Source organism: Molothrus ater, chromosome 3, assembly GCF_012460135.2.
Source record: "Molothrus ater isolate BHLD 08-10-18 breed brown headed cowbird chromosome 3, BPBGC_Mater_1.1, whole genome shotgun sequence".
Lineage (NCBI taxonomy): Eukaryota > Metazoa > Chordata > Aves > Passeriformes > Icteridae > Molothrus > Molothrus ater.
Genome location: NC_050480.2, coordinates 95,801,330 through 95,822,239, shown reverse-complemented (window position 1 = coordinate 95,822,239; position 20,910 = coordinate 95,801,330). Strand labels below are relative to the sequence as shown.

General features: G+C 37.6%; 1 protein-coding gene across 3 annotated transcripts in view; it reads left to right on the top strand.

The window, feature by feature from the left end:
• SMAP1 (small ArfGAP 1) overlaps nt 1–20,910 on the top strand; it is an 87,402-nt gene that overhangs the window by 13,703 nt on the left and 52,789 nt on the right. For all 3 annotated transcript variants that reach the window (XM_054514458.1, XM_054514459.1, XM_036380707.2), the window contains exons 2-4: nt 13,328–13,461; nt 14,175–14,260; nt 17,233–17,308. In XM_054514458.1, coding sequence (XP_054370433.1) covers nt 13,328–13,461; nt 14,175–14,260; nt 17,233–17,308 — 296 coding nt within the window. The remainder of the gene's footprint in view (nt 1–13,327; nt 13,462–14,174; nt 14,261–17,232; nt 17,309–20,910) is intronic.

Here is a 20,910-nt window from a genome sequence, read left to right as displayed (position 1 = left end):
TGCCTGAGAGGCTTGCAAAGTTTTGAGAGCACATTTGGAGAATTGATAACTTCTCAAGCAACCTTAATCCTGCTTTGAACTCATAATCACAAGTCTGTATTCCAGACTGAATGCAGCTACCACTTTGGTATTGTATTCCATTTCTCTTCTGGCATCTGAAGAAAATGGTATTTTGAGGAAAAATACTGTACAGCTACAACTTATTTTCTACACAAAATACAGAAGATCACTTTGGAAAAATAACTTGCGCAGAAAACCCTCCAACTTTCTCTCCATTTTTTTGAAACACAAATCTAGTTAAATCAGCTGTGAAGAGCACTACTTAAAAGTAAATTTGTTCTTTCCTTTCTCAGTCACATGTAGCTGATATAATGATGTCTGAGTATTGATGATTGTCTGTCATGCTGGAATGTTTAACTGTGTTAGTTTGAATTATATTTAATTTAGTATCATCATGCAGGAGACCAGTTTAGTTTTAGGAAGCAAGAAGATGCCATTAGAAAAATGCAAAGCACATTTAAGCTTGAATGTGTGGCATGATGCATTTGAATTGGATATAAATAAGTTACTTTGTAGTTAAAAACGACAAAATTTTCAAATACTGGACTGAGTTTTTCCTCAAAGAGTTGGTGAAATATGCCTTAGAGTTGTTCAAAACAGCTGAACAAAGCCCTAAGCAGCATGATCTAATTAGATCTGATTGAAATATGAAGTTAATCTAAGTGACCTCAGGAAGTCCATTTATGCCTAGATTATAGTTCCTTTGTTCACTGACTGAGAAAATACAGAAGTTAACACCTGCTCTTTAAAAGATAGATCTCACAGAGCATAGATACCTTCAGTTGTGTGGATTGGCTCAAACCTAGATTCAGGGAGGGGTATTGAAGCATTCCAAGGTGTGATCCATTTGCTGAGACTTGAGCAGAGTGCAGTATTGGGGTGTAGCTACCCTGACGTGCAGGGCATTTGTGGGAAGGGTTTGTGTCTATGACACTGGAGCTTCAAGTGGAGAAAAGGTGTGATTCTGCTTGTCCTCTTCAGCCTATTCTTTTCCCTGGTCTTCTGTTAATTTAGTACCCTGAGCTCCACTGGAAGTTCTGCTCTGAAGATTGACAATATTGTTACAGTAAACTCGGGGTCAAGACCAGAGATGCATTTGCGAGGTACGCTGTTCCTGTGCCTGAGAACTGTGGTATATTAGTGTTTGAGGGTGGGCCAGTGAGCTCTCTGTAGGAAAGACATGAATGGTGCAGCCTAAAAATCTGCTTGATCAATTCTGTATAACCTGAAGAGGAAGTGAGACAGTATGTAGAGGAGAAATGTAGATTAATATCTGCAGTGGATGTGGATTTTGTGCATGTGGATGCCAGTAGGATGGCAGAGACTCAGAAGAGTAAGATTTAGAACTGTGCCCACAAGCAAGGCAAAATAAGGAATTAATTCACTACTTAGCATCAGCAGGTGGGTGTTTTCAGAAGGTTTTCCAGCCTTCTCCAGGAAAGCAGTTGCATCACACGTAATAGTTATGTAGTTACTCACTCCAAATGTCTCTTTCTCCTTCATACTCCAGTTTTTCTTGCTGAGCACAGTGTTATATGCCATGTCCCTTTGGTCAGATGGGGTCAGATGTCTCAGCTGGGTCCCCTTCTGGCTTCTTGCTCACCCCCAGCCTCCTCACTGGCAGGACAGTCTGAGGAGCAGAAAAGGCCTCAATGTTATAATGTAAGCACTGCTCAGCAATAGCTAAAACATTGGTGTGTTATTGACACTGATTTGGTCTCTGATTCAGAACACACCACGTAGGGCTTTCTATGAAGAAAATAAACTTCATCCCCACACAAACGAATATAGCAGAGAGGATTGGTACATGAAACAATCTGGCTGGTCATTATAGATGATTTCAGGATATTTCTACTGTCTAGAGGTGAAATGTGGCACTTTACTTTGCCTGCTCATGGCTGCTGGTACAGGTGTATTTTTTGCTCAGTATAAACTGGCTGGGTGGCCAGGCCCAGAGAATGGTGAATGGAGTCACATCCATCTGGTCACTTATGGGGTACCCAGGGCTCAGTCTTTGGTCCAGTCCTGTTTAATATCTATATCAGTGATCTGGATTAGTGTCTTGAGTGCACCCTCAGTCAGTTTACAGATGATGCCAAGTTGGGTGGGGCTGTTGATTTGCTGGAAGGAGGCAGGAAGGCTCCACAGAGGAATCTCAACAGGGTTTATCCATGGGCTGAGGTCAGTTGTATGAGAATCAACAAGGCCAAGAGCTGGGTCCTGCCCTTGGGTCACAACAATGCCCTACAGTGCTACCAGCTGCCTGATGGAAGAGGACCTGGAGGTGCTGGTTGGCAGCAGCTGAACGTGAGCCAGGGTGTGCCCAAGGAGGCCAGTGGCATCCTGGCCTCTATCAGCCACAGTGTGGCCAGCAGGAGCAGGGCAGGGATTGTGCCTCTTTGCTTGGCACTGGTGGGGCTGCACCTCAAATCCTGTGTCCAGTTCTGGGCCCCTCACTGCAAGAAACACATGGAGGTGCTGGAGTGAGTCTAGAGAAGGGCAGCAGAGCTGGTGAAGGGTCTGGAATGCAAGTCCTGTGAGGAGCAGCTGAGGGAGCTGCAGGTTGTTTAGTGTCGAGGGGAGGATGCTAAGGGGAGCTCTAATCACTCAATCAGCTCCTTGAAAGGAGGTAGCCAGGTGAAGGTTGGCCCTTTATCCCAGGCAGCCAGTGCCAGGACAGGAGAAAGTGGCCTCGGTGACAGGGAAGGTATAGATTTGATACTGGGGAAGATTTCTTCACTGAAAAGTTGGTCAGGCATTGGAACAGGCTGCCCAGCTCCACTGCCTGAAGTGCTGAATCATCATCATCCCTGGAAGTATTAAAGTGCAGGTAGATGAGGTACTTGGCCCTGTTTGGTTAATGGTGGAACTTTAAAATGTCTTTTCCAACCTTAAAGACTCTGATTCTATGGCTCTTGGATAAAGAAGCTTCAATCTCTGGTTTCTCTGCATCTTTTATCAAATTTAGTCGCTTGTTGGAGGGGCTATGGGAGTTCATTTACCATCTTTGTTATGTACCAGAAAGCACATGGCCCTGGAGTCATTGGGGACTGCACAGAGCTTGTGCAGTTTTGGAATGTTTATTTAAGGATCTCTTCAGTTATATTTGGGGAAAAAAAGTAAAGGAAAGCTGATTAATGCAATTGCTAGATAATGTCTCTGCCAGAGAAAGGTTCATTCTTGTTTATGGCAAACAGGCTACATGATAAGCCTGTCTGGCAAGCAAATCTTATCTCTGAGGTTTTTGTCATAGTTAAAGGAAGAACTTTAATTACTGACTGAAGGGTTTTTTTTTTGAATCAGGTGTTTATATAATCTTTGTCCTTTGCCTGGGTGTGCAGAGGGGTTATTACATCCTAACAGAATAGTATAGGTTTATAAATTTCTTTTTCTTTTTAGTGATGCTTTTACTTAATGCTTAGCTATCAGCTTATGAAAACATTTTGTAAGAGCTCACTGTTGTCTATTTTCCCTATATTTCTGCATATAAGAGAATATAAATTGTAAACTTAAAACAGTGTTTTAGCATTTCCTTGCTGAAAAGGGAAAAATTGCAGTCAAGACCTGCTCCAGAAGCTTCCTACTAATACTGTAATATGCTACATAACCCTGACTTTTTTAGAAAGCACCAAATGCTGCTAACAGGAAATGACAGCTTGCACACCTTATTCTTGCAGCCTGAACTCTGACACAAGCAGTCTTTCTCTTCACGAGTGAGCAGGCAGGATAAAATTGGAGTGCTACCCCTTAGCCAAATTGAAATTTTATTTCTGAGGCTGTTAGGTTATTGAATGTAGCAGGGCTGGCACCCCTGTCATCTCTGATACTTGGGGCACTGACTTTCTTTCCAAAGGGTGCTGTAGCAGCCGCCAGGCTGGTAGGAGTGCTCTGGCTGTGTCCTGTGCATGTGTTCTCCTGTACAGTCACCAACACGGGCTCAGGCTGTCCAGGCGTGGTTGCCAGCCAAGGTCAGGAGCTGCTCTGTTGACAGTTCAGAAGTTGATTATGATTCTGCCTACCTGGCTTGTGTGGGGATGGGTGCAATCTGAGGTGTGAAGTACTTCCAAGTCAGGAATGCAGCCTTTGGGAGATGGTTTTAAATGAAGTTTCCTTGCAAAGCACTCAGTTATGTTGATATTTTCATTGAAAATAAGTGTTCTAATGAGGTAGGTGTTCTTTTTAAATTCTGTCATCTGATTCCTAAGATAAATAGGAGGTCTTTGGAGGGCAATTCTCAAAAAAAAAACCCCTCCTTTTTCTTGTAATTTACATGAGGAGGCATCCACTGTGTATTTGTGTATATAACTTTATGCTGAACTCTAAACATTGTATTTTATTTCACAACTTAGCTTTTATGTCCTATAGTCAACTAATAGTTGATAAAATTACTTTATTTTGGAAAAGGAATTAGTTAATAAGGTGAAACAAAATTCTTTCATTTTGTCATCTTACTAGATTGCTTGTGCCAAACAGCTGTTAGACAAGAAAAAGACCTGTTCATTTCAAGAATAAACTGACATTACCTGTGTATCTCCAATAGCTAATGTAACCAACCAGTCCTCTGATTTACAAACTGCACTTGCATATTCCACACTAAATTTTCTGTATAAAGCTTTGGCCGTTTGAAGTTACTTGGATGCTTGGATGCATTCCAGAATTAAAGTTGTTGTTGTTAAAGCCACTTGATTTTGTGGCTTAAACATAGAATTGAAGGAACATTCATGTCACTGTACTTCTTTTCTAGGTGAGGCTTGATACAACCCTTGACATTTCTTTGAAATGCTTTTAGCAATTTTTGATGCTACAGAAGCAAGTGAATAAGTGCACTGAAGGAATAATTGAAACTGATATGTATTTCTCTCTCTGACTTAGAGAGGTGGGACAGAGTTGTGCAGGGGAAGAGTTTAATTCATTATACTTCTACAGAGCCTATTTGGAGTTATGAAGAGATCTGCACTTAATGGTTTTTTTGATGGCTTTCATGAAAAATGGTTATCCAAACCAAAAGACAAACTTGGAGGAATTCTGTCCATGAAACTCTACTACCTATGAGACACTGGCTAAAAATAGCTAAGTAATGATTCTAAAGCTTGTCTTCCCACTGTTCCTGCAGTATACCTTGAACCACATGAATCTAGCTGCTATTCAGCTGGGCTCTGGAACAGTGTACTTGAGTTGTCTGCCTTCAGAACAATTTCATGCTGTTGAGTTTGACTTTATTTAAAATATGAAAACAGCCTGTTAGAAACAGTTATTGTTCAAGCTCCTGTCACACTTTTCTAAATGTGGTAAATTTTAAGTTCTCAAATTCTGGTCTTGACTCTCTGAACATAGGTGTACTGCGCCAGCTGTGAGACTGCTAACAGCTACCATTTATGTTCTTTGTTGCCTCTGTTTATATAAAAAGTATTTTGCGGCATACTTTGACACCTTAAAAGCACGTGAAGACTGAGCTTGTGTAGTTTTCCCAGTCATGGGTATGGAAATAAAGCAAGGAAGCTTCTTTTACTGTAAAGGAAGTTATGGTTAATGTTGGAGTAGATGTGACATGAGAACATGCTTCAGGCTATTTGTTCTGTTTAATCAGAAACTAATTCAGTGGATCAGGTGATGAGTAAATAGTGCTTTATCAGTAGTCTCAAAAGACATAAGGTTCAAGGGCCTTGAAGAATATTTCGTAGAATAAAGATTCTTGTACTGTGGTTCTTACATGATTTCCTTTACTTCAAGATCTTTATGCCAGATCTTCTGTTCTTTCAAAGGTTTGCTTAATTCACAAAGTATTTCAATGGACATTAACATTGCAATTAAGCTTTTCATCTTGGGGGTGGGTGGGTGCTGTTTTCTTGGAGGATTTGTTTCAATCCCCCACCCCATTGAGCCCAGGAGTCTGTCAATCAGAAATGGAGATAGTGGATCTCCCTTTTATATGAAAAACTAAGCAACTGCCAATGAAATTAGTAAGAGATGGTCTTTGAACCAACAGGATTAGACTGAAAAAGCATGATAGTAAATTATTTGTTTGGAGCATTTCAGTATTATTTTGATTTAATTGCTGTCTCTAATGTGTTATATTTTGAACAGAGAAACTTGGAGAAATCTTTGTAAGTTTTGCATTTTTCTTTTATTCTTCCCTGAGTAACCACTGGAGAAGTGAATGTTTTGTGTTGACTCTGATCTTCTTGTATTGAATTGAATTACATAAAATATAACTGCTGCTTACTTGTTTTCCTTCTTTTCTCTCTACCTGCTAAGAAAGGGTGCTTGTCTCCTGTTCACAATCTTTATTTGTATTTCAGCTTGGAAAAGTTAGATATTTTCTAAATATATTCTTTCCTAACTTAATTGAAATCTCGAGTAGCAGAACACTTGAGCAGTATGAATTGGGTGTGGGAGTCATGCAAAGAGAGAGAGCTTTGCATGGGTATGCTTGGATGGATGCAAAAACTGAGGCTTTCGTTGGCCAAAAGTGATAGTTTTTGGGAACTGCTTAACAACCACTCGGGATGAGTCAGGTGTGAGCATTTTCTTGTAGTTAATTCTCTGTTCCACAAGATGGAGCCAGTTCTTTGGGAAATCAAGTCTGTCAAACAGCAGCCAGATTAGGGGAAACAAATGAGAGTTAAAGTAACTTCACTGCACTTATGGGTAAAGGACAGGCAGGGTGCTGTTGAGAGAAAAAAGGAATTGTAGTCTGTCAGAAGTCTTGAAAGATGTTGTCCTAAGATAAATTTGCTACAGACAATATTAGAGATGCAAAGTTAGTACTCTGTTATGTGTAATTCTTGGCTTCCTTCCTTGTTGACTTTCTAACTCATAACTGCAAGAATGTAAAGTGAAAAGTAGCTTTGTGTTTATGTGCCTCTATCATACAAATCATATTTAAAACTAGTTTTGACAAGCTTTTTCATTTAAAACTTTGTCTCAAAACTTATTAGTTTCCTGGTAAGCTAGTTTTATGCACATATTGTAAAGGATTCAGAATTATTTGCTGAGATGTAAAATGGTTGTCCTTCCCTTTAACAACACGTGTAAAATTGAAAGGCTCCATGATTGCTTTTTTCACCCCAATTCAGACCTCTGTGTTCTCTCTATAACTTAAGATGTTTCGTGAGAGGGGTCAGCACCTGTATTGAGCAAAAGGAGTGTTGCAGTATTAACTGCAGTTGCAGAAAGCTGAAGAGACCGTGGGGGACTGATGGAAGGAAGGAAGGAAAATCTGAATTGGTGAAATGAGGAAAGCAGCCATCATCATTCAACTTGATAGTCAAATCTCCACTGAAATTATTCTTGCTCTTTAGTGAATGTCTCCCAGTTACATCATGTTCAAATACCTTTCATTTTCTTTTGCCTCTTTTTAGTTTGCTCTGGTCTCCACTGCTTGCTTTTTTTAAATTTCCTTTTTCCTTTTTTTTTTTCCCTTTTTTTTTTTTCCTAGCATGTTTGTGTGGCAGGTTCTCCCACTCTGGGCCAGTCTTGCCTGATAGTGTATAATATTTCTTGCTAATTTCTTACTGCAGGTGGAAGTTGAGTAGAAGACGGAGTGTTGACTGAGATGTTGAAAACAGTTAAAAAAACTTTTAACTAATCAAATGGAGAGCTAAAGCAATGTTTCACATTTCACACTGTATTGACTGCTTGGATTCATATACTGTCAGTACTGTTAGTTCACATTTTTTGTAATGGTGATGAAAGGACTTTTTCCTCAGCATTTTAAATGAACTGTACCATGTAAGCCTTGTTTTGTACCTGATGCAGTGCTATGCAAAATAAAACCTGAGCAGTTGGAGTAAAACTTAAATCTTGGACATATGAACACTAATGTACTTTGTGTTTTATTTCCTTTGAAAATGCACTATACCAGTTTCAGCATTAAAATTCTCATCATTATTCTTGCCCAAAGATGTTTGTCAGGCTGTACTAAAAAATAGATGGTTGAATTGTGTAGAAGTGCATTAGGAGAGTTTGTCAGCAATGTGTGAATTTTGATGGTGGCTTCTTCAATCAGCTTATTCTAAAATAGTGGAGCAGAACACATGGTCCTTTCTGAGTGAGTTAATGAGACCAGAGAAGAAAGTGATATTCGGGAGTACGTGCACAAACGTACGTATGGCTTTTTTTAAGCACGAGCAAGATATGAATCTAGTTTAAATAATATGGAGGAGAAATCTGTCATCAAAAATTGGATCCTGAAAAAAGGAACGTGTGAGGGAAAAGTGGGAAAGATTTTGAAATATGTTGAGAGAAAAGCTTTAGCCTCACCAGAGAATATGTAAAAATGATGCCTTTTTCACAAAATTCACACTTTGATGTGCACTTTAGAATGAAAGAATGGCATGTGAGATTGGATAACATTTTTGGCATTTTAAAAATTGGCTTGAAATCAACTTATCTGAAGAGTTTTATCTAAAATTATGTAAATTGCTTTCAAGCTCTCTATTGCTTAAGTTTTAAACAGCTGAAGTTGGTTTTTGAAATGTTCACAGTTTTTTAATAGCTGTAGATATTTCTGTGAGTAGGGATAATGTGGGTTCATACAATAACTATAGTGGCATGGAAGTCTACTGTAACTAGAAGTAAACCCTCCAGGATTTTTCTTAAATTCATGAGTTACCTAAAAGCTCTGAAAACTTAAAGATATAACAGGCTACATTGTTTCTTGATGGCTAAGTATTTATTTCATTCTTAGGGCCCAGATGGTCTCTAATAAAGGACTCCTTAAATACCACAAATATGTCACAGTTAATGCTGTTTCTGTGCACCTGATTGAATTCTAATACATATTTGTGATGTCCCTTTGGTCATTTGGGGTCTCACATCCCTGACTCTTCCCTCCTGGCCTCTTGCCCACTCCCTGCCTGCTGGGTAGGGATGGAAAAGCAATCCTTGGCTCTGCAAGCACTGTCCAGCTGTAGCCAAAGCATTACAGTTACCAAGACTGTTTGGTCACAAATCCAAAGCATATCTCCATAGGAGCTGCAATGCAGCAAGTTAGCTCCATCCCAGCCAAGCCCAGTATTGGGAAATGTTGCTTGTTTTCTTACATGTAAGAGCCAAGACTCCAAATTAATTTTTGTGAAGCTATGGCTCAAATCCACCTTTCTGTTTAGCACTTACAAGAAACTTGCACGTGTATTGTGTTTAAATTTCCAGTCAAAATTAATCACTCCTTTTTATGAAGGCAACTGAGTTGCAGTTGTCAGTAAGACTAAATACACACAATAAACCTTGTGCACCTAAAAAATAACCTCGTTATTTTAAGGATTCTTTAAATTGTATGTGACCTAATGCATTCAGGAGCTTGTCATGATTTCTCTGGAAGACAGCACACACCTTCACAGCCACTGGCTAAGAAAAGAACTGAAATAGGAATTTAGGTCTAAGCAGTAAATGATGTATAGAAATATGGCAAAGAAAGTTTAGCATGAAGAAAAAGAAAATTTATTCTTCTCTTGGAAGCAGCAATCTGTCTTTGGGTTGCTGGAGTTTATTCCTTTGCTCAGCTGGGCAGTGTTCCAGGGACTTCACAGTATTCTAGTATATAGTCTAGTATAAACATTGGTCATTTTCAGTCCTATGGCTTTTTTCCTAAAATTAACTTTAGTAAAGGATGAAAGAGACTCAAAATATTTTCAAGCAGTTGTCTAGATCTTAGATGACTGAAGAAGTAACTTTATTTTTATATTGGAGTGGTGCAGCAAGCTGCTGAAGTGCACATTGGCACTTCTAGTAAAAATTCAAATGGCTTTTAGAAGAACAAAATTACAATTCTATTAAAACTTACATCAAACTTGGCAAGTATTTCATGTTATTATTGGCTGACTGAAGTTGCAGTGTACAGTGCAGTTCTAGGTAGATAAGGTCACATTACTAATGACATGCAAAGTTGTTTTAAATAGTATAAAATAACAGTCATCAAGATTCTTGATGTCGAGTCTTCATTTCTGAAGCCAAATAGCCATCTTTTTAATTGGCTAGCCATTGTAAGCAAAAATATATACAGCAGTTAAACCAGGTTACTCTTGAAAATTTTTCTAAAGGAAACCAAATGTATCTTTAAGAACCCAACAAAAAGAAACCTGTAAATATTTCTATTAGTGCAAAATATTTACTGTGTACAGAAATAAGGATCCTGACTTCATATAGAATTGAAAAAACTGTAAATTGTTTATTGAATCGCTCTGAATTACTGTTGAACATTTTTCACACAGAAAGGTTTGCAGCCTAGGCTTTAGTTGACTGGTTATGTCAAGCACAGTTGGCCTTGCCTAGTGCTTAACTGTGGTTATGATTGATTTGGATTAATGAAAACATTTTTCATTTGAAGTGTTTAGTATTGCATATTGTCATTACTCGGAATTAAATTCAGAGGTTTCCCATGAATATTTTTGTCTGGCCTCAGGTTTGCCTGTTATTCCACTGTTTAATTTGTTCCTTCATTGCTTAAACATATTTGATTTCCAAAATTTATTTCATAAATAAGTACTAATAAATGAAATTGGAGCTTTTGGGAAAATACAAAACTACTCTTTTCTAGGAGAAAGCCATCTACTTCAAAAGTTGTATTACTTTTTGTTAACAAAGTTTTGTTAATGAAGTTTCAATATTTTAACTACAATTAATAATCTCTCTCTTAATTTATTTAGACTTCAGTCATGTCAAATCCTCCTTATGGTCTTGTCTCATTAATGTAGAATTTACCTGTCTGGGATCTCCAGTACCCGAATAGTAGGAAATTCATGTGATGTGTAGTTGTACAAACTCACCCGTGGTAAAGAGTTTATAGTGGTTGTGTAAACACCCTATAGGGATAGAAACTTGGACAGCATACAGGTACTACAGTTAAACCCCTTGTGTCCCTGTAGTAACCTGTTCAAAACTGGCTCCAGTTTTCAGAAGACACATGGGTTATATATGTGGGGGGGAGAAACTGCAGAAGCTGTTGGGTACACAAGACTTTATCTTACCTATTTCTAAACTGTCATGGCTAGATGAATCTTTTGTATAAACTGAGGTACTTGATCTCCCTTAGTGGAATGGCTATGAAGGTTTTTTAATTAAGTTTCTTCTGGTGCTCTATTTTAGCTGAAACTTGATTAATAGGTTGAGGCAAATGACCTGCAAAACTCTATCCTGGAGCACTAAAACTAAAAGTGGTATAAATTTTAAGTGAGGCCTTCCCATAATATAAATCTACCAAGTGTAAGAGTATTTTGTGTCTGTAGTGTTTTATAGGGAGAAATAAAAAGGCAGATCAATAGGTTGCTAGTTGTTGTAGTATTTAAGACACATTGCAAACAGTCTCACCATTCTTACCTGACTAGTAGTAGTTGTAATGTAAAATTGTCATATGGGAAAAAATGTGTTAGGTGGGTGAGTAATTCCTAAATCTTTTGACCCTTGAAATCTATTTTTATGATAGTAGCACTTATTTGAAGGCTGACAGTCATTTTAATGATTATGGTCTTAAAGGTCAAGCAGTGGACATCAAGTGCTCTGACTTTTTGAGATATTGAGTAAGATAAATTAAAAGCTAGGTGATTACCCAAAATATTGCTAGTATTTCCACTAGTAAGAGTAATGCTTCTTGCAGCAAATGTGAGGATCTGTGAATGTCTTGGGATTTTCAAATACTGATTCTAAAGAATGGAGTCTAACTGAAAGGATTTCTCCCATTTCCTTGTTTTGGCTATTGCTTGAACAGTGCTTAAACACTACCAGAGCTTTTCTTTTCTTGTTCTGTTCCCCAGAGTTTAAAGGCTGAGTGGGTGGGCAGGACATGCAGCTGAGATGTCTGCTGACTGGAATTGATCATTCTATGCCATGTGATAAAGTGCTCAAGCAACAAATGCTCAAGGAAAGGAAGAAAGGACAATTTGGTTATAGTGGTGTCCAAAACAAGTGTTGTGGGTGCTGAAGCACCGCTTTCTAGGAAGTGGCTGGAGAGCTGCCTGGCCATGGGAAGTAATGAAGAAATCCTTCCTTCTCTTTTTCCCCCCTTTTGTCTGCAGTTTTTGCTTCATTTACAAGTGAAGCAGTCTTCACTTGCAGACTGTTATCTCAGTCTGCAAGTCTTCTCATCTTCCTGCTCTTTTCTCCCTGTCCTGTAGGAGAGGAGAGTGAATGAGCAGCTCCGTGGGTGTTTGCCAGCTCAAACCAACACAGTCCTAAGCAAAAGATCAGGAGAGGGAAGCATGGAGCTCTTCTGTAGGTCCCAGGAAAGTGTTCATACAATATATTGATATTGAAATGCAAACAGCTGCAGTTGCAGGAGTGGTCTGAGGGCACATTTGTCATACAAAAGCAGAAGAAAACTGCATGAAATGTTTTCCAACTCTTCAATATACCTTCTTGCTTTTGATAGTAATTATTTAATCTTTTAACTCCTTAGAGCTCAGAACGAGATGGACTTCAAAGTAGTACTTTTAACAGTGGTGATGTACAGAGCTGGAATAAAATTATATAAATGTGTTTAATTAGAGAATGAATAGTAGTTTCAAGAGAAAAATCCTAAGTGTCAATGTGATAATTCAGGCCAGCATACTTTAACTGTCTCAAAATTCCAGCACAGTTGAAAAACAATGGTAGTTAGTAAATCAGCCTGATTCTGTTAGAAAATCCATTTGGCTGTAAAAGGTAGTTTAGAAATCAAGGATACTGAACAAAATCAGTTTTCCACATTCTTAGATGGATGTTTTTATCAGCTGGTTTTGCAAATCTCTGTATAAGCATTTCCTAAGAGCTTGTGCGCTACTGTTGTAGAGCCTATGCTATATGAGGTATTTGTTGCATTAATACAAGATTGCCCGGCGGTTAATTTCAATTTAAGTAGTGATGCATGTCTTAAGAAGCTTTTAAATGGAAAAAAAGGGAAAAAAGGAGCAACTTCTACTTCTTGTGTTGATGCTTCATCTGAGGCATAGCTGTAAAGATTATTCAAGATGCAAGCAAAAATCTTATTGCTAGTAAGTGAACTTTATAAACTCTATTTATTGTATTGTTTTGGAGGTGGGGAGGTGGACACAACATACACTTTCTGGATAAATCTGACTAGTTAATGTTTTGTGACATTATTTAGAAGTAGAAATCTGTGAATAAAATTGTTAACACTGGAAATTGTTAAAAGTGATAGATATTCTAGAGAGGCAGAGGTGAGCCTTTATTCAAGCCTGTTCATTCATGTTGTCAATATAGAATTATGCTAGAGAAAATCCTCACAGTATATGGAATTTTGAAAATAATTTATTTATTTCCTCATTCCTTTTAGGACCAAGATGGGCTTCCTGGAACACTGGTGTTTTTATCTGCATCAGATGTGCTGGAATACATCGAAATCTTGGGGTTCATATATCAAGGGTCAAGTCTGTCAACTTGGATCAATGGACACCAGAGCAAATACAGGTAGAATATCTTCAAATATGTTTCCAGTTTGGAAGGTATGTCAGGAGTACTTATGATAGGATTTGCATTTATCATGATGCCCTGCTTACGTGTTTTACAATCCTATTGGCTTTTGCATGAACCATATTTCTACTGTAGTGAGCCTAAGTTCATAAAACTCACTTCAGAAGTTGGTTTACCTCTCATTTCTGTATCATTTTAGAGGTGTATTCTACCTTATTCCAGGGACTCTGAAAGCTACTTCTTGGTTGTATCTGTAGAAAAAGTGTTGTAAGCCTTTTTAGTAAGTGTCAGGACAGTAGCACTCACATATCTGTGTGATGCCTGGTTGTGTTCTTTTGGTGTATCAAGCACTGAGTCTTCCAGGTATGCTTCAGTTTGAAGCCTCTTCCTGCCATCAGGCAAATTTTATTACTCTTTGTCTTCCTGGTCTGAAGAGCCATCCTGAGAGATCAAAGCTTGTCTTTCCCTGGATGGGTTGGTTTACACTGCAAACCAACCAAAAGGATCCATGTTGCTAGCTTTGTCCATCACGTCTGGGCAGGCAGCCCTCCTGTGCCGTGCTCGTATCTCCCAAGACCTATGGCAACAGGGAGCTCTCCAAGTTAAAAACTTGTAATGGCATTTAAGCACTCCACAGTAGCATTCTGACTGTTTCAGAGTTTAAACTATTGACAGACATGAACTAACTGTTTTCTACCACTTTTCCCTAGTGCATGCAGGAAATGGGAAATACTAAAGCAAGACTACTCTATGAAGCTAATCTGCCAGAGAACTTCCGAAGACCTCAAACAGATCAGTATCCTTTTTGTTTGGGCTTTCACATTGAAATGACTTCTAATGCAATTGAGATGTTATGACTGTTTCAAGGAACTGCTACATTTGTCAGCTTATGTTATTTCATTGATATTGTTGTATAAGAAATGACAGTGGAAGTTGAGAACAGTTCAGAAAAGATTTAAATTACTTCAGTCATAGTAAATCTACTTTGTAATGAGATTTGGCAAGCACCATTTATTTTTGCTTTCAGAGGAGGTGACTTCATAAATTCCCTGTATGTAGAAAGTTAGAGTGATACTGGAGAGCTCTTGAATATTTTCTTTGTCTTGAGTAACTGCCATCTGAAGTTTAGAAGCATTTGATCAGGAAATAATGAGCTGAATGGTACGGTAAAATAAGCCATTGCATCTTACTCCAGTGAAGCATGGATTTCTCTCTAGGTGACTAGCATGGAAATACATAAATAAACCCAAGCTCTCTCAGGGCCACCAGTTGTGTTTGTGTGTGGTTGTCACTGTGTACCTGGACAGGAAGGGTTGGAAGAAAAGCAGTCTGCTGGCAATAAATAACTTTTCTCACTAAATACCTTTACTGAATCACTAGGATAATATATAATGGCATTAATTTAGGTCTGGGGATTTTTTCTTGATTTAGTGAAGTTACTCCATAGGTAGGATTTGCTTCACCTGATCTTATTGTGACTCTTTAATTATAAGGAGATCCTAAACACCTACTCTTGTGTGAGCTGAGCCTTTCCCCAGCTACAGGAGCTGATAAACAGACTTGATCAAGTTACAGTTGTAACTTGATCTTAATTTTGCTATATACAAAGATGATTCTGGTTCTTCTGTTGATTAGATGCTACACTCGATATGTTATAACAGAAGACTTTTTTTTCCTTTGGAAGAGTTAGACTTGTTAAAAAATGCACTTGAGCAAACAGATACTTTTTTCATATTCTAGAAGCTTTTGCATTAAACATTCATCCTCATAAAAAAAATCAGACAGCACCATAGTATTCCAGCTGTAATATTCTGTAACTTTATTTTAGCCATATGATTGAAATATTTTGACTAAAACTTACTCAAAAATGGAACTTGAAGATGTGTTGTTTTTTTTTTTTTTTTGCTGCAAGTAACTTAAATTCACTGGTGCTACTGCAGGAGAAGTAATAATGCTTTAACGTTTTCTTGTCAGATCAGACCAAAAGTCTAATCTTTAGACTTTCAAAATAGTTCTTTTTTTCACACTGTATGCCTTGAATTAATTACATACCCTTTTGAATAGTTGTGGACTAACTGGTGGACTTTGTCAACTGAGTATACTTCATTGCCTGTGTTTTCTTTATTAACACTGTATTGCCATGAGAGGTGATTGTACCAATTTCTGATTTATTTCTCAGTTTTCACATAACTTTGGCAGCTACTTACCTACTTGGCATTCATGACAAGCTGTTGTGTTATGGATGTTTTTTGCCTTTTTTATTTCCCCATTGTACCACTACAAAATAGTAGTGATGCTTAGTATGTCATCAGTGTTCTGCTTGTGAATATTCTTATATTCTGAACATTCTTTTGGATAAACATTGAAAATATTTTGCATGTAATGATCAATTTTGTCTATGTTCATCTATATTAGTGTTTAACTTCCTATAATATGCTTCTGGTTTTATACTCTTAATATACTTCTAGTTTTAATGTAGTAAAGTGGAGACACAGGAGGAATCTGCTGGGATCTGCTGAAAATTTCCTGCTAAAGATCCCTTCTCATTTCTGCTTCTTAATCACAAGAGTGACCTTTCTAAGCATTTTTTTTCCTTCCCTGGTACATGGCAGGGATGCTATAATATAGGAACTAACTTTTAGGATCACTGTGTTTTTTTTTTTTCTTTGTATGAAAGTTTTTTCCTATTGAAAGATGTTTTTTCCAGCAACAATAAATAATTTTTTCACACTATTAGTACTAAGCTGTACCTTCACAGTGCTCAGGATGCCCTTTGCAATTTATATCTATTTGGAAAGAGTTAGAAAGCAGTATTTTGATTTTTGTAACTTTTATGAAACTGTCTTCAGGTGACATTTGCATACTGTTTGAAACTATGATTTTTGACAATATAATTTGATGCACAGAATGAAGGGAGTGAGTGCTCTGAATTCAGTGTTAATCTTAAGACACAGTATGTGGAGCTAAGAGTATCTTTCCATCAATTGAGGAAAAATGCTTTGGAAGTTTGAGGCAATGGGTCTGAGCTTCCACAGTTGCAGTATCAGTTTTTGAATGGATAATCACATTGCTGGAGAAAGAAGTTAACGTTTATTCTTCAGATCCTAGGGAGTCAGCTTTACTAAATGTAAAGTATTCACACTGCTTTGGATGAGCTGCTTTATGAAGCTGAGGGAGTAATTGAGGAAAACAACTGGCTGTCTTTTTTGCATTTGAGCTACTGAGTTGTCAGTTCTGGTTTTCTACAGCAATATGCTTGCTGCTATTTCTATCTTTGATTCAATATCTTTTTATCATTAGTTGTTTTGGCATTTTTTCCCTTCCACAGGGGTATTTTTTTTAACAGGAGACTCTCATGGAGAACTTGGTGATCTCGGAGAAATGTTTATGATCAGCATTTGATAAATGGTATAACATGCAAATCAGAGAACAGGTACATACATTGCACCTCTTTTATAAAGAGAAAGTATTTTCCCCCAAGTTAAGATGGTAAACTATAATTATTTACCATATATGAGTACCATTGTTCAAGTATTTTCAGTCCTACAGCCATGTATAATAAAATAAATACCAGGTGACAATGTCCTAATTGTGAAACACTGAGTTACTTTATCTTTTTCATATTGTTTTCTTAAAAGATTAAACGGATTAATTTTATGTAGTACAAAGAAGCTCACTTTGGGCACTGCAGCAGCAGTTGTTCTGTGTAGAGTGGTTGATGTTACTATTTATATGAATGCATATTTTCCTTAAACTAGCTACTTCCAGAGCTGTGGAATTTTTCATCAGGGATAAGTATGAAAAGAAGAAATATTATGATAAAAATGCAGTTAATGCCTTCAATGTAAGTAAACACTTTAACCAAGAATTGTGACTTTGGTTTTGAAAGCTATGTAAGAGAAATGTAGTGAACATTATGCATGTTAAAATGTCTTTTACATTTGAAAACCTTTTGACTCAAAGTGATGTTTTCTCTGTCTTTTGAAGACTATTCCTAGGTTCCATAAATTTTACCTCTGTTGTCTATTACATTTATATTAGCAAAGCATTATGCTCCAACAGGTTTTATGATCCTTTATTTTGTGGTTTTCACTCTTGGGTATTTCTTTAACAGTACCGTTTGAGTCTTTTTTATTTATCTTTTTCCATGTTACAGGGGTAAGATAGGATTACTATTTATGGTGACATGGTCTTCCCTCATTCTCTGTAAACCTTGATGAGAAATCCTAGGGTGTTTTGAGCCCTTCTTCTGCTGAATTCCAGGCTGTTGCTTGTGGTGAGATGCACTGTAGTAGCAAACACAGGCAGTATGATGAGCCTGCTGTTAAATCCTGTAGCTGTGTGTTCACTGCTGTAAGCTGGGGAGCGCTTCTCCGGCAAAGGAGTTTGGAGAATTTGAACCTTTACTGAAGTTCACAGTCTTCTTAGGTTTCTTTCTTTGTTTTTTGATACATCTGTTTCTGGGATACATCATCTAGTTCATACATTTTTCATTATATAGTTGTATTTATGCTTAAACATACACAGCTATGTACCTGCTTTATTTAAGCATGGCCTAGCACATAGCTTTACTACTCTGCCTTAATAGGCAGTGAACTTTTACAGGGACAAGTGCAAGTGTAGGTTAAAAGCATGAGAGTTTATGCTGCATTTCCCATTTGAGAAAATGGATCTTTGAATGATGGTTTCATTTTAGAATGGTAAAAAAAGCAAACCTGGGAAGTAGAAAAGAGTATTTCAGTAAGTACTGCTGAAATGGGGGAAAATTGCTTCTCTTAAGATGTAAGATATGATCTGGTTTGAATTACAAATTGGTTACCCTTCTTTACTTTTATTCCAAAATATAAAGTAGGAAGAAGAGTTTAAAATTATACTTCCTTAAAAAGTTTTTAAGACACTCAACATCTTTCTAAACAGAGAACCTTGGTGTCTAATGTAGCAGTTCACTCCTGCCTTAATATGTTTGAAGGAGTAATTAGCTTTATCATATTGCAGAGTAAGATAAATCACTTACCTGCCATAGCAGCAAGGATAGAATCCAGACAATTTTCCATGGAACAAATGCAGAAAACACTGATTAGGCTGGACAGGAGAAATGGAGGGCAATTCAGTAAGAGATTAAAAGCATCTGTTTTGTTTATCCAGTGTCAACATTTAACTAAGCCATGGTGACTCTCTGTAATATCTCACCGAGGTGGTTATCAAAAGCAGAAAATAAATAACCTAAAAAAACATGGGCAACAATACATGTGGATGTTCTGGGTTAGAGTTGCGAAAAAATATTTTTGTCTCAAGTCTATTAAACATATCTGTATTTCCCAGAACATTGTATAATTGTGTCTACGTACGATGTAAATGTTACGAATGTCTATAGCTCTCCACATGTTATGCGTAAGCATCATCTATTCCTGTAATTAGCATGGTGACTCTGAAGAGATGGAGGAGTGCTGAGTGTGTTCCCAGTATTGGCAGAAGAGCAGTACTGGCTTCTTTCACAGCCAACCATTGCTCTGTTTTGTGAAACACAGGATTCTGGATCTCTCTTATGGGTGTCCAGTGTTACAGCACAGGATAGGGGAGTTTTGTGGTTTCACTCCAGTCAGCAGCCAAGGGCTACACAGCTGCTCACTCACTCTGCCACCAGGATTGCGAAGAGAATTGAAAAGGGTAAAAGCCAGAAAACTTGTCGGTTGAGATAAAGACAGCTTAATAGGGAAAACAAAAACCAGGCACACAAGCAAAGCAAAACAAGGAATTAATTTACTGCTTCCCAAGGGCAGGTAGGTGTTTAGCCATCTCATGTGTAATGGTGACTTGGGAAGACAAATGGCATCACTCTAAATGTCCCCTTTCCTCCCCTTCCCCACACTTCAAGTATTGAGCATGATGTCATGTGACATGGAATATCCCTTGGGTCATCTGTCCAGACTGTGTCTCCTCCCAACCTCCCATGCAGCCCCAGCTTCCTCACCAGGCTGGTGGTACAAAAAGCAGAAAGACCTTGGCTCTGTGTAAGCCCTGCAATAACAAAAGCATCTCTATAATTAATCAATCCTGCGTTCAGCACAAATCCAAAACACAGCCCTCTACTAGCCCAGTGTGAAGAAAATAATTTTTACCCCTACCAAAACCAGCACAGGGAGACATTTTAGTAATTAAAAAAAAAAAATGCCATGCCAGCTAGCCTTAAGAACTTCCAAAAATTCATAGGTAAGTGTTGTTAATAGTACATTAGTATTCTTACACTTCTTTTGGTATTTCAAGAATAGACCTCTTTAAAAAACATCAAGCAATTGATTTGTGTGTTTATATCCATCTACTAGCAGTCTATAATTGCTAATGCTTTAGGATAAATTACTGATTTTAGTATTGTCAACGTTTGTTGGAGATACATAGTAATGAAGTCAGAAGTCTGCTGAAATCAGAAAAACATATGCAGCAGCTAAACTTAAAACCTGTCAAATGAAAGCAGAATAGTCCTCTTCATTTAGGCTAATTCCCTGCATATTGTGTGTGTATAAACTGGCCACTCGAGGGCACTTTTGTATTTGGTTCAGCTGCAGACTTCCTGAGTGGTTTGATAACACACTCATTCTTTAATGTCTTGAATCTTCTGCATGATAGCAGCCTGCATTTCATATTTAAATGGAAGCTTAGTATAGGCTTATAAAGCTTCAACTTTGAATCCTTTTTAATAAAAGGCTGAATAATGACATGCATTACATCAACACTGGATTTTGGAAAAACTACAAATAAAAGCAGATGAAAACTTTATGAAGTTCTTATGCCCCAATGACCAATAGTGTTTGTGTGACTGTTACATAGCATCACAAACATGGCAGTACAAACTAAACTAAAGTAAAATCATTCTTAGTTTTTGTATGTTATGTTTTCTGATAACTTCATTTAGTTCTTGTTTAAAGCTTACTTTTTTTTACTTGGAATAGTAGTCGGGTCAACAGACTACATCAAGACATTGGGCCAACTACTGTTTGTGTTGTTGCTTTTACACAAACTGTTAACTTAGCATGTATTTGGGTAGTGCCACCACTAAGTAATAACAGATAGCACAGAAGTGTTTTAGGGAGGAAAATGGGGACAGATAACACATTTACATGTAAAAGGGGCTGGGAACTGGACTAATACTGTAAATCTGCAGATTCTTTCTTTTCTGATCTTACATTTTTTATGCACCAAAGGGTTTCTCAATGAGCACAGGTGAAACTGAAATCTTACAGTACTGTTGCATGTGTATGTAATTTCCTGCTCAGCACTAAAGGTAGCAGATGCTTTAAAGAGAGTATTGAATTTCATTGTGCAAAATGGTTATTTTTGCTGTAACCTCTTTCTAAAAATGAGTCACAAAACACAAACAATGGAAGAAGATTCAAGAACTGCTAAAAAAATGACTGTAAGTCTTCTGGTCTGAAATGCAATCAAAATCTT